The sequence below is a fragment of the Procambarus clarkii genome, chromosome 65, assembly GCF_040958095.1.
Source record: "Procambarus clarkii isolate CNS0578487 chromosome 65, FALCON_Pclarkii_2.0, whole genome shotgun sequence".
In the NCBI taxonomy this organism is placed as follows: domain Eukaryota; kingdom Metazoa; phylum Arthropoda; class Malacostraca; order Decapoda; family Cambaridae; genus Procambarus; species Procambarus clarkii.
The window spans coordinates 22,882,972-22,897,347 of record NC_091214.1 but is presented as its reverse complement, the minus strand read 5'-3'; the positions used below and the strand labels follow the sequence as shown (position 1 = coordinate 22,897,347).

Below are 14,376 nucleotides of genomic sequence, written 5' to 3'. Positions count from 1 at the left end.
CTTCAGGTACCCAGAACATCTTCAGGTACCCCAGAACATCTTCAGGTACCCCAGAACATCTTCGGGTACCCCAGAACATCTTCAGGTACCCCAGAACATCTTCAGGTACCCCAGAACATCTTCAGGTACCCCAGAACATCTTCAGGTACCCCAGAACATCTTCAGGTACCCAGAACATCTTCAGGTACCCAGAACATCTTCAGGTACCCCAGAACATCTTCAGGTACCCCAGAACATCTTCAGGTACCCCAGAACATCTTCAGGTACCCCAGAACATCTTCAGGTACCCCAGAACATCTTCAGGTACCCAGAACATCTTCAGGTACCCCAGAACATCTTCAGGTACCCCAGAACATCTTCAGGTACCCCAGAACATCTTCAGGTACCCCAGAACATCTTCAGGTACCCCAGAACATCTTCAGGTACCCAGAGCATCTTCAGGTACCCACAGCATCTTCAGGTACCCCAGAACATCTTCAGGTACCCAGAACATCTTCAGGTACCCCAGAACATCTTCAGGTACCCAGAGCATCTTCAGGTACCCACAGCATCTTCAGGTACCCACAGCATCTTCAGGTACCCACAGCATCTTCAGGTACCCACAGCATCTTCAGGTACCCAGAGCATCTTCAGGTACCCACAGCATCTTCAGGTACCTAGAGCATACCAGGTACCTATATTCGCCAAGCCCTTTCCCACTGCTCAGAATGAACCAACGTGAGTAGGGAGTTTGAAAGGATAACAAAGGTACTGGTGACCAATGGCTATATTAACCACATTGGTCAACACCACTATAACACCGGTAGTACAACCCTGAACCAACCACAGACACCACGTCCTCGCGGCCCGGTCTCTGACCAGGCCTCCTAACAAGAGACATGTTGAATCAAAACACTTATATATTAGATAAAGATATATAGTAGGTAGTCCCAGCTAGACTGTGTATGCTTTTTGTTGGATCTATGATGGGGCTGCAAGAGCATTCCACTGATTTGATCATTCAGTGAAAGAAGGATCGTGTTTTCCTGCTGAATCACTCAGAGGTTCAGGTAGGATATCTCTGACGAGGTCGTGCGATGCATGGGAGGAGGAAAGGAAGGCTGTTAGAGCAATCTGAGAGGCTGTGCGGACACCAAGGCCACCGAGTCTTACAGGGAGGGTTGCTGGCTCCCACTGAGTTGTCCAACGGAAGTTTCAGGTTTTCACCAGCATGGACCACAGAAAGGTGTCATACACAACTGAGGGCTGTTGTAGGACGGAGAACATCTCAGAAAGTTAACTTAGAGAGATCTGGGAGGCTGTGCGGACACCAAGGCCGCCGAGTCTTACAGGGAGGGTTGCTGGCTCCCACTGAGAGTCGTCCAACGGAAGGCTCAGGCCTTGCACCAGCATGGGCCTCAGAAAGGTGTCATACACAATTAATTGAGGGCTGTTGTAGGACGGAGAACATCTCAGAAAGTTAACTTAGGGAGAGATAGGCATCTTGTGAGGAGGAAGAGAGCATCGTGGGGCATCAATCTTGTCTACCCTATCCAGCATTCTCCTTAGGTCAGTGAATTTTGCTTCCAGGACTTCCTCGATTGCTTGCGGGCCAATGGGGAGCCCCAGGAGGGTGAAGTCACGTGGTTTGATAACGAGAATGTCTGGAAGAACAGTTATATATATTATATTATATATATATTATATATATATATTATATATATATTATATATATATAATATAAAAAACAGAACGTGGTCTTGTGTTACATTTATCGCAGAGCAGGCGGGCGGCGTGACAGGTGTACGATAATGAGCAACATTAGATAAGAAGCAAGACTGTTGATATCATCAGTGTCGCACGCCAAGGATAATTATCGTACCATGCAGTCTGGCACCATCCTCTCCCCCCCCCCTACACTGCTGTTGCCACCACCACCATCACCATCACCATCACCACTATCCTCACCACCATCACCCCTCACCCTCTATTAATGTTTACAGCAGACCTGATTGCTGATCTGTACTCTAAGAAGACTTCCGAAGAGAAACTCTCTCTCCTCCTTAAAAAGACCTCAAGAGTCCCTTCTCGCTCCAAGAAGGTCCTCTTTTATCCTATCGTGCATAAGGTGAGGTTAGGTCTTAACCATCCATAACGCCTATTGAATTGAGCTATCAGGGGGGAGGAAAGCGCCAAGCCATTACGACTATATAGCCCTTGGAAGTGATAAGGATTTGGGATGGGACGGTGGGAAAGGAATGGTGCCCAACCACTTATGGACGGTCGGGGATTGAACGCCGACCTGTATGAAGCGAGACCGTCGCTCTACCGTCCAGTCCAAGATAGCTCAAAGCTTATACTATAGCTTTGTACTTATACTATATACTTATAGCACCGTTATAGATGCTAGTTAAGGCGAGTTGACACGCTGAGACAAGCACGTACTTACGTACTCACGTGCGTACCCCTGTGCTCAAATAGGTTCTGACTCACGTGCTCCCGTATCTACTCCCTCACGTACCCCTCTTGCGTACTCACGAACCATACTCACGTACTCTTAAACACTCACACACACGTACCCAAAGCCGTACCCACGAGTCCTCCGTACAGTGGATGGTGGTCGTGTCGGGACACATTAGACAACAAGGGCACGACCCACATAATGAAGTCGTACTATAAGGTGACATACGACCCCCTCTCCTCCCCCCCCTACCCCCCCCTCTAGTGAGTATTAGAACGAGTCAACATAAATGATCATATTATGAGATTATGTAATGAATTCTATATATTACATATAGTAAGTTATGGTGATTACATTGTGATTTTTGAAGATGAAGAACACGAAATACTCATTCACTCACTCATTGTAAATGAATGAGTGTTCATTCACTCATTCACTCACCGTCGCGAATTTTTCCTTCACCTTCTCGCTCGTTTAATTATTAATTAATGCTTCGTGTATATTCTTGGTATATGATTCTATACAATCTTTGCCAAGTTTCAACTTAAGAAAGTGGCCCAGAACTTAAGTGAGTGTGACGTAAGCACTTATACGAGTGACCCCCCCAGCACTTAAGAGTGACACCAGCACTTACAAGTGACTCCAGCACTTACAAGTGACCCCAGCACTTACAAGTGACCCCAGCACTTAAAAGTGACCCCATCACTTACAAGTGACACTTACAAGTTTATAAGCATGAACCGAAACAGAAAAGTGACAGAAAGATAAGCCGGAATGATAACCAAATCCTTAAAATACATGCGATATGTATTCTCGTATTTATACGTGCTATCGTAATGTATTTCTAGAGAAATACATCATAGAATCATATGTATAATCCGACTCAGTTCTCATAACGGAATACAATGTGAAATACAATCGAAGATTTATACTTCAAACCCTGTATACGTAATTTCTAATGGTGTATATGTATTTCAAAATCCAAAATACACATTCATTTCATGTATGTTGAATTGTAAATACACACACCAATATACAAGGGTAGGATAGCCAGGCGGATAATGAGTTCGGCACTTCCCCGGAGGCTATCTATACTGGATAACTGAGGCTATCTAGTCTAGATAGCCAGATGCTATCTAGTCTGGATAGCCCGAGGCTAATCTGAATAAAATCAACAATATACTTCAGAAATGTTTGTTTCCCTCCCACGTGGTAAACTCAATACCATCTACCAGCCACCACAAGCTAAGAGACCCAATACTAGTCAACACAAGCCACAAAGGCAGTCCATTGACCTATGCCCTCTAGGCGACTCGAACCCTGGACCCCAATGTGAGCCCGAAGCTTGAATACAACAGCAGTTATCCATCGGAAAAAAAAACCGATCGCACCAATCTACAAAAAATTTAAGGAAAGGAATGGGACCAAAAAAATCAATTTGTCCCAAAGTGGATAGAGTGAAGAATAGTGGAGGCCGAGAGTTCGAGTCTCACTCGAAGCTTCAGAGGGGTAAGAGCGTCCTATCCCCCTTAATACGCAAAATTCAAAGTAGGTTGGCGGACCCATTTTAAAGGCTTCGAGAGATCGATAAATTGTGAGAGTCTTGTGTGGAGAGGGAGAGAGAGAGAGAGAGAGAGAGAGAGAGAGAGAGAGAGACAGACAGACAGACAGACAGACAGACAGACAGACAGACAGACAGACAGACAGACAGACAGACAGACAGACAGACAGACAGATAGACAGAGAGAGAGAGAGAGAGAGAGAGAGAGAGAGAGAGAGAGAGAGAGAGAGAGAGAGAGAGAGAGAGAGAGAGAGAGAGAGAGAGAGAGAGAGAGAGAGAGAGAGAGAGAGAGAGAGAGAGAGAGAGAGAGAGAGAGAGAGAGAGAGAGAGAGAGAGAGAGAGAGAGAGAGAGAGAGAGAGAGAGAGAGAGAGAGAGAGAGAGAGAGAGAGAGAGAGAGAGAGAGAGAGAGAGAGAGAGAGAGAGAGAGAGAGAGAGAGAGAGAGAGAGAGAGAGATTGAAGAATGATATCAAAGAGACTCTCCCCTCATCAACCTCTGAGAGGAAGGTAATTGATGAATGGAGAATTACAACACATCAACTCTTGGAGGACTAAATATACGGGATATATATTGATGACTTGAAGACTTAAAAGTCTCTCTCATCAACAACATGTCAAGTCCCTCACCGCCGTCTCCTTGGAACACATCGCCAGAAGACAACTTAACCAGTTAAGTTGCTGCGGTCACCTGAGCACTTAAAGTGTGTTGCTTAAGTGCTATAGGATACATATAGATCCTTTACCATTAGCTCGCGCTCAAATCGCTAGCACTTTGTCATTAGTTTCTTACAGAATGCAACATTCAACACTGTGTTATCGCAAGATCTCAACACTGGGCCTGTTGCAGGACTCCAAACACTGAGGCTATCGCAGGGGACTCAACTCTGGATATCGTAGCCGTCTCAACACTGCAGCTATCGCAGGACACTGAACCCACATCAAGCATTCAATTTTCAACAGCCAGGCTCATCGTGATGGGATTCGAACCTGGCCCAAGGGGGGTGAGGAGAGTCCAAGTCGAGGTCAACACACTAAAACAGAAGACAAAGGGGGGGGGTCGCTAGACGGCAATGAATGGCAGAAACAATGGTCATTAGCGCGATAACTCTAATTTATCGTTTAACTATCTGAGTTACAGTTAACCTGAGTTACAGAGACAGAGCTGAAGAGTGACAGAGCTGAATACCTACAATCCCAGCACGGGAAGGAGTCCCCGAACGACCGTACTGCCCAATTAGAGGGTAGAGGCGTGACAAGCGAGAGTAACTGGGCGATGAATGAGACAGTGAAACATGAGGTGTAAACACCGTAGACTTATTACTGGCTTATTACCCCCATGGAGCTCTATAACCGCAGAGAGCTCTACAACCCTAGGGAGCTCTACAACCCCAGGGAGCTCTACAACCCCAGGGAGCTCTACAACCCCAGGAAGCTCTATAACCGCATGGAGCTCTACAACCCTAGGGAGCTCTATAACCGCAGGGAGCTCTATAACCGCAGGGAGCTCTACAACCCCAAGTAGCTCTACAACCCCAGGAAACTCTACAACCCCAGGGAGCTCTACAACTCCAGGAAGCTCTACAAACCCAGGAAGCTCTACAACCACAGGAAACTTTACAACCCCAGGAAGCTCTACAACCCCAGGGAGCTCTACAACCCCAGGTAGCTCTACTACCCCAGGAAGCTCTACAACCACAGGGAGCTCTACAACCCCAGAGAGCTCTACAACCCTAGGGAGCTCTACAACCACAGGGAGCTCTACAACCCCAGGGAGCTCTACAACCCCAGAGAGCTCTACAACCCCAGGAAACTCTACAACCCCAGGAAGCTCTACAACCCCAGAGAGCTCTACAACCCCAGGGAGCTCTACAACCCCAGGGAGCTCTACCACCCCAGGAAGCTCTACAACCCCAGGGAGCTCTATATCCTAAGGAAGCTCTACAACCCCAGGGAGCTCTACAACTCCAGGAAACTCTACAACCCTAGAGAGCTCTACAACCCCAGGGAGCTCTATAAGGTAATAATAATTGTAATTACATCGTTATAAGTAATCATTAGGCCTATTCCTTGCCAGAAAATAATTAAAAAAAATCGGGCATGTTTGAAACTTTTCACATTAGGCTTATTGGGACAATAAGGCCTAAAAATCAAACTATTTTTTAAAATTGGTTAATTTTAATCCAATATTTTAAATGAAGTGTTTCGATAAGACTCAGAAAGGGAGGGAAAATGGCGCTTGTCCGTCTTGTGTGAAGCGAAGTTGTTAGCGGCGACGGGTCGTTAGGGAGTGAGGTGGTTTAGTAATAAAGTTATTTAAAGATTTTGTGAGTCTGCCTTGAGTGGTGTCTTGAAGGAAGCCTCTATGTTGTGTTGGTGACCTGTGGTAATGGTGACCTGTGGTACTGGTGACCTGTGGTACTGGTGACCTGTGGTGACCTGTGGTACTGGTGACCTGTGGTACTGGTGACCTGTGGTACTGGTGACCTGTGGTACTGGTGACCTGTGGTACTGGTGACCTGTGGTGCTGGTGACCTGTGGTGACCTGTGGTACTGGTGACCTGTGGTACTGGTGACCTGTGGTACTGGTGACCTGTGGTACTGGTGACCTGTGGTACTGGTGATCTGTGGTACTGGTGACCTGTGGTACTGGTGACCTGTGGTACTGGTGACCTGTGGTGACCTGTGGTACTGGTGACCTGTGGTACTGGTGACCTGTGGTACTGGTGACCTGTGGTGACCTGTGGTACTGGTGACCTGTGGTACTGGTGACCTGTGGTACTGGTGACCTGTGGTACTGGTGACCTGTGGTACTGGTGACCTGTGGTGCTGGTGACCTGTGGTGCTGGTGACCTGTGGTACTGGTGACCTGTGGTACTGGTGACCTGTGGTACTGGTGACCTGTGGTAATGGTGACCTGTGGTACTGGTGACCTGTGGTGACCTGTGGTAATGGTGACCTGTGGTACTGGTGACCTGTGGTACTGGTGACCTGTGGTGACCTGTGGTACTGGTGACCTGTGGTGACCTGTGGTACTGGTGACCTGTGGTGACCTGTGGTACTGGTGACCTGTGGTGCTGGTGACCTGTGGTACTGGTGACCTGTGGTACTGGTGACCTGTGGTACTGGTGACCTGTGGTACTGGTGACCTGTGGTGCTGGTGACCTGTGGTGACCTGTGGTACTGGTGACCTGTGGTACTGGTGACCTGTGGTACTGGTGACCTGTGGTACTGGTGATCTGTGGTACTGGTGACCTGTGGTACTGGTGACCTGTGGTACTGGTGACCTGTGGTACTGGAGACCTGTGGTACTGGTGACCTGTGGTGACCTGTGGTGCTGGTGACCTAACAACCTGTATAAGTGCATATTATATATTCACCAAGACTGACAAAAGATGTACAGGTTTCGTCAGTGAATAAACAAATGCTTGATGAGTTCTGGCCAACAGCACCAAGGGTCGGAGAGTCTCAGATTTCATGGAATCTGAAGCCCTATTCATCACAGTTCCATCAAAGCTATTCATCACAGCCCCATCAAAACTATTCATCACAGTCCCATCAAAACTACTCATCACAGCCCCATCAAAACTACTCATCACAGCCCCATCAAAACTATTCATCACAGTCCCATCAAAACTACTCATCACAGCCCCATCAAAACTACTCATCACAGCCCCATCAAAACTACTCATCACAGCCCCATCAAAACTACTCATCACAGCCCCATCAAAACTACTTATCACAGCCCCATCAAAACTACTCATCACAGCCCCATCAAAACTACTCATCACAGCCCCATCAAAGCTACTCATCACAGCCCCATCAAAACTACTCATCACAGCCCCATCAAAACTACTCATCACAGCCCCATCAAAACTACTCATCACAGCCCCATCAGAACTATTCATCACAGCCCCATCAAAACTACTCATCACAGCCCCATCAGAACTATTCATCACAGCCCCATCAAAACTACTCATCACAGCCCCATCAAAACTATTCATCACAGCCCCATCAAAACTACTCATCACAGCCCCATCAAAACTACTCATCACAGCCCCATCAAAACTATTCATCACAGCCCCATCAAAACTACTCATCACAGCCCCATCAAAACTATTCATCACAGCCCCATCAAAGCTATTCATCACAGCCCCATCAAAACTACTCATCACATCTCCATCAAAACTACTCATCACAGCCCCATCAAAACTACTCATCACAGCCCCATCAAAACTACTCATCACAGTCCCATCAAAACTACTCATCACAACCCCATCAAAACTATTCATCACAGTCCCATCAAAACTACTCATCACAGCCCCATCAAAACTACTCATCACAACCCCATCAAAACTATTCATCACAGTCCCATCAAAACTATTCATCACAGCCCCATCAAAACTACTCACCACAGCCCCATCAAAACTACTCATCAGTCTTATTAGAACGCGAGAAGGAACTATCATAAACTACCTACCTATCTCCTCCCCCCTCCCTCACTCCCCACATCGTCCATCGTTGCAGATATCGACTAGAATTATCACCGAAGATAACAGTGATAGCGAGAGGTTTACAGGACATATATTTCCCCCCTTCTCTCTCTTGGGGCGCCTCGCTGCTTTCAACACTAAGCAGAATGGAACCTTGTGTTGCAATGCAATGTGTTTTTTTTTTTAGGCTACCTAGGAAGTAAAGTGAAGGGTTGGGGGTGGGGGGTGGTGGAGCTCTTACGATCTGGTATAGGGGGGGTAGTAGGGGGTGTAGTCGTTCCAGCCCGTGTTGGATCTTACGACCTTGTATGTCGTAGGTGGAGTGGTCGTTCCAGCCCATGTTGGGGCTTACGACCTTGTATGTCGTAGGTGGAGTGGTCGTTCCAGCCCGTGTTGGGTCTTACGACCTTGTATGTCGTAGGTGGAGTGGTCGTTTCAGCCCATGTTGGGGCTTACGACCTTGTATGTCGTAGGTGGAGTGGTCGTTCCAGCCCGTGTTGGGTCTTACGACCTTGTATGTCTTAGGTGGAGTGGTCGTTCCAGCCCGTATTGGGGCTTACGACCTTGTATGTCGTAGGTGGAGTGGTCGTTCCAGTGTCGTCTTTGTCATAACGTGACATGGTTTACACAGTGTGGTCGTCCCCATATGGTGTCACGACCCAGCATGATTATACGACACTAAAATAAAGACCAGGAAGTGTTGTGTGGTCGTTTCAAGTTTTATTTCCACGACCTAGCACGACCCAGAGGGCATTGTCTTCATCTGGAACCACGACCTAATGGGTATGACTCTGAGTGCCCAACCACCTCCGTCTACCAAGACAAAGCAGATCCAAGGTAAACTGACGCATCTCATCTAACCTAGTCACCGGCTGAATTCACCATAGGCCTACAAGAACAGGCCTATGATAAACAGCATTGCAAGCGCTAAAGTAGGAAGATTGACCAAAGTCAACATATCACTCAGGTAACCCACAGATGAAGCCAGCCTCTTACACTCAAGTCCGTATCGAAGTCCCTTTATAAAGTCAACTAACCAAGCACTTAAGTGGCGACAAGGCTACACACTCACACGTCAAAATCAAAACACTTCAAGTTAGCGTATAGCCTTGGCTCAATTTCCTAGGGCAATGGTATCAGAAAATCAATATTTTCCACCGCGAGAGTATTTATATCTGCGTGAAGCCAGTACACACAGCCTGTAAGATCAGTGTTCAACAGGTGACTTGTCTCTCTCTCTCTCTTGCTACTGTCAGCACTCATACCGTCTCTCACTCTCTCTCCTGTTCCCCCAACACCCGTCACACAGGGAGCCCGTCCTGCAAGTTCAATATGTTCAAACTAACACTTTGCTAACGGGGATAAGGCGCGAGAGGGAGGAGATTGTAGTGTGGTACCCCAGGAACGGAGGAGCGGCCGACCCTCCCTCACCACTGCCAGGTAGCAACTGAAGACCCACTCGCTGGCGGCCCGCGATGGGGCCTTACGCCGGGCCGAAAGAGGGAGGGAGAGAGGGAGAGTCTCCCCTTATCTCAAATCAAAGGGGGATAATGGGGGACTCTCAGGCCCAAAGGGGGATAAGGGAAGGATCTCAGGCCCAAGGAAGGAGAGTGAGAGGAGGCTCACACAACAAGGCGAGTCTAGAGGGATATGAGATAGACTAACAGCTAGGATATGTAAACGAAGCCAAGCACTGGTACCTAACCCACTAGCACCATCGGGTATTGAACGCCGACCCCAGCAAGAAGCGACGCTAAACGAACCAATCCAAGTGGATAGAAAATCGGAACAAGATAAAGAGTCATCAGCAACAGGACGAATTATCTCTATCAAAATACTTCCCCAAGTACTTCCTCAACAGTATAACGGCAGGCAAAACTGTTTTGCAACAACGGTATCAAAACGGCGCTCCCTCTGTAACCCACAGCGGGGTCGTACGACCAATTCGGGTGGGTCGTTAAGTCCGGTTTAGTGAACCGTGTTCACGAGATTTTACGACGTATCGTTCGTTAAATTCGGGTTACTTCTGGAAATCGAGATCTCTAACCTAACCCCATCTACATAAACGTAATTCGTTTTAACCTAGCCTAATCCAACACAGCCTAGCCAAATCCGACCTAGCCTAGCCTAATCCAACACAACCTAGCCTAATCGAACATAACCTAGCCTAATCCGACCTAGCCTAGCCTAATCGAACACAACCTAGTCTAATCCGACCTAGCCTAGCCTAATCCAACACAGCCTAACCTAACCCATCACAACCATGCCTAATCCGACCTAGCCTAACCCAATCCAACTTAATCTAGGAATCGAACTTAGCCAAACATAATCATACTGAACCTAATCCAATCTAACCTAGTCTCATCATTAATCCAATTTACTCTAACCCAACGTAGCCTCATCTGACGTCTCCTAACCTTGCCTTATAGCGAGTATTTTCAGTGAACACAATCACTGGAATCATCACTGTGAACGACCACCGATATGTATTCGTACATACGTGTGTTAATGTATGGGAAGCTTTGCCCATACACTTCATCCCCCTGAGAGAAGCGTTGCTCACCCCTGCCCTCTACGTACATAATGCAGTGTTTCCTCTGCAACACCGTTACGGCTTGGGACCTGAACACTTGGAACAACATGCGACGCCCGAGGGAATCAGTTCTCTTAATGAAATTCTGTCATGGGTAAGGCAGGCTAGCATGAGTACCTCCACAGGGAGAGAGGGCTGCAATGTCAGACAGGGACGAAGGGCTGTAACATCAGACAGGGGAAGGCCAGGGACGGATAACAGGCCAGGACGAGCAAGAACCTGCACTACAGAAGGCTGGGGGGACAGGAGAACAGGCCAAAGGGGGAACACAAGCCTCCAAGCAAGACATTAACTACCCTTTCTCGCGATCTGAAACCCGGGTTAAAAGTATCCAATTGCTACCAATCTCTTGGGATGGACGGTAGAGCGACGGTCTCGCTTCATGCAGGTCGGCGTTCAATCCCCGGCCGTTCAAGTGGTTGGGCACCATTCCTTTCCCCCTCCCACACCCACCCGTCCCATCCCAAATCCTTATCCTGATCTCCTTCAAGGGCTATATAGTTGTAATGGCTTGGTGCTTTCTCCTGATAGTTCTTTTCCTTTCCTTTCCCTAACCAGAACCGTTGAACTTCAAGCTAACTTACCGAGGCTCCTGCCCAGATTTACGGAGTTTTAAAGTTACCTAAACTCCCTCCCCAAAACTCCTGCAGCAAGAGTAAAGGAGAGACCAAAGTTCAAAGAACTTAGGTTTCAAAGAGTCGCTAGAACAGATTACATACCGTGACAGAATGACGTTCAGAAACACGAATGTAATGGTGTGTTTTGCTGCAGTTTCGTGTATTTAAATAACTAGACTAAAAGTGAAATTGATATTGGTTAATCATATTCTCTAACACAGAGGTTCTATGGCGAGTGGGGGGGGGGTGACTAAGATAAGGGGAAGGGGGCTACGGAGGAGCAGAGAACTGTATACAGAAGAAGGGAATGGTGGGAACTTAAGACTGTAGCCCGTGGTAGGACAAGGGAGCTACAGACGGCAAGCCAATTTAAGCCGAAAATCGGTCACTTTTACCTGTTTAGCATCCAAGGCACTCCCAGAGGTTGGTAAAGATGGGACAGACGGTATCCCAGGTAGGGGTGCCTAGCAGTGGATCCCATCTTGAGGAAACTAGCAATGGATCCCAGCTAGAAGGAACTAGCAATGGATCCCAGCTAGCGGGGAGACGAGTCAACATCTCCCGGTCAAGCCTACCCACACGCTTCCAAAACCTCCTGATCTACCGGTAAACCCCCAGAGAGCCACAAGCTTAAATCGTTGTCATCTTGGCCGGATATATAGCCCTAAGTACTCCAAGACTCACAACATACCTTGTCTGGAAGGGAAATTAGCCGTTTCCGCCTAAGATTGATAAATAAACATGTCTGCCCCTTGCGGCTGCCCAGCTGACGGTAGAGTCGCGCGCCACTAGGCTGCGCAGCTGACCCAAAGTCTTGTACTGCATCCGACGCCGATTTTCTGTATCATAAAATTCTAAAAAATCTTAATTTGTGATTATAATGCCTCGATTCCATGTTTTGATGACAAAAAAACCCGACAGCAGAACTCTCACTAGTTCCAGCTAGCTTGTGTGAGTGAGATTTTGTCGTTTTTTTTAAATTAATAAATGATAATTTTGATTTTCTTTCAACTGTTCCTAATTATCCAAGTGTAAACTTACATTAAGCTATTGATATGTTTTGAAGTCATATTGGTACAATACAACAGGACACAAGATGTCAACGAGCAACACAACACAAGACATCGACAAGCAACACAACAAGACACAAGACATCCACAAGCAACACAACAGGACACAAGACATCAACAAGCAACACAACAGGACACAAGACATCGACAAGCAACACAACAGGACACAAGACATCAACAAGCAACACAACAGGACACAAGACATCGACAAGCAACACAACAGGACACAAGACATCAACAAGCAACACAACAGGACACAAGACATCAACAAGCAACACAACAGGACACAAGACATCAACAAGCAACACAACAGGACACAAGACATCGACAAGCAACACAACAGGACACAAGACATCGACAAGCAACACAACAGGACACAAGACATCAACAAGCAACACAACAGGACACAAGACATCAACAAGCAACACAACAGGACACAAGACATCAATAAGCAACACAACAGAACACAAGACATCAACAAGCAACACAACAGGACACAAGACATCAACAAGCAACACAACAGGACACAAGACATGATCAGACGCCAAGACCATCGGGAAGAACCACAATTAAATCCAGGAAGATGAAGATCTCATAAAAGCTTGATTGGAGATCTCATAAGAAGCACCAAAGCTTGATTTTTCCCAAGCTGGGGATCTTATCACTCCGTGCCACATCCAGGATGACTGAAAAGGCAGACATAATATCATAAACCACGCTAAAAATTATTAAATTAGTGGTAAGTGAGCCAAAGCACCCAAAGTCGAGACAGTACTGATGAGGCTTCGCCTTTAAGTTCCAAACCCAAGATTAAATAAATTACATTTGTTATTATTTAGTTCATCCATAATCCCCAGCGACATACAATAGTGTGTGTCGACAAGATCTGGTATATAGAAGCCTAATGTCAAGCCCAAAGACGAGGAATATCGTTATACATATCTGTTTCACTAACTACGCTGTTCTATGTACTTAGTTTAATTAAAACAATGTTACTAATGAGTATACAGTTTTGTAATTGTATTAGTCAATATCATTAAGGCCTTGAGGAATATATTTTAGTTTCAAAACTGGTATTTCCAGAAATTTTAATTTCCTGACTAGGCTACACATTATATATATATATATATATATATATATATATATATATATATATATATATATATATATATATATATATATATATATATATATATATATATATATAATAGCCAGAACGCATTACTCTGCCTACTACGCAAGGTCCGACTTGCCCAATAAGCGGAGTTTTTTTAAGTCATCAAATTGTCTACCTTTTCTTGTGAAATGATAACGCTATCCATTATATAATATGAGATTTCATCTTTCCTTAATTTATGTTAAAACGTCGAATTATGACCTAACCTATCTTAACCTAACCTAAACTAACGTAACGTAACGTAACGTAACGTAACGTAACGTAACCTAACCTAACCTATCTTAACCTAACCTAAACTAACGTAACGTAACGTAACGTAACGTAACCTAACCTAACCTAACCTATCATAACCTAACCTAAACTAACGTAACTAAGTTAGTAATTCAAGTTCATAATATAATAATATTAATCCAAATAAATCAACTGGAA

At 46.1% G+C, this 14,376-nt stretch overlaps 3 protein-coding genes across 6 annotated transcripts in view; 2 read left to right on the top strand and 1 right to left on the bottom strand.

The window, feature by feature from the left end:
• Positions 1–14,376, bottom strand: part of Elk (Eag-like K[+] channel) — a 241,581-nt gene that overhangs the window by 223,931 nt on the left and 3,274 nt on the right. For 3 of the 4 annotated variants that reach the window (XM_069309594.1, XM_069309596.1, XM_069309595.1), the window contains exon 1: positions 9,837–9,924. The exons of the other annotated variant lie outside the window; for it this stretch is intronic. The gene's annotated coding sequence lies outside the window, so the exon portion shown is untranslated. Of the gene's footprint in view, positions 1–9,836; positions 9,925–14,376 lie in introns of those variants that run through there. 4 annotated transcript variants of the gene reach the window in all.
• Positions 5,337–8,445, top strand: LOC138355017 (spermatogenesis-associated protein 31H1-like). Its single transcript, XM_069309729.1, has 2 exons — positions 5,337–5,518; positions 7,503–8,445. Exons 1-2 carry the CDS (start codon positions 5,337–5,339, stop codon positions 8,443–8,445), a joined length of 1,125 nt encoding a protein of 374 aa, XP_069165830.1.
• LOC138355016 (rhoptry surface protein CERLI2-like) lies at positions 12,797–13,357 on the top strand. Its single transcript, XM_069309728.1, has one exon. It carries the CDS (start codon positions 12,797–12,799, stop codon positions 13,355–13,357), a length of 561 nt encoding a protein of 186 aa, XP_069165829.1.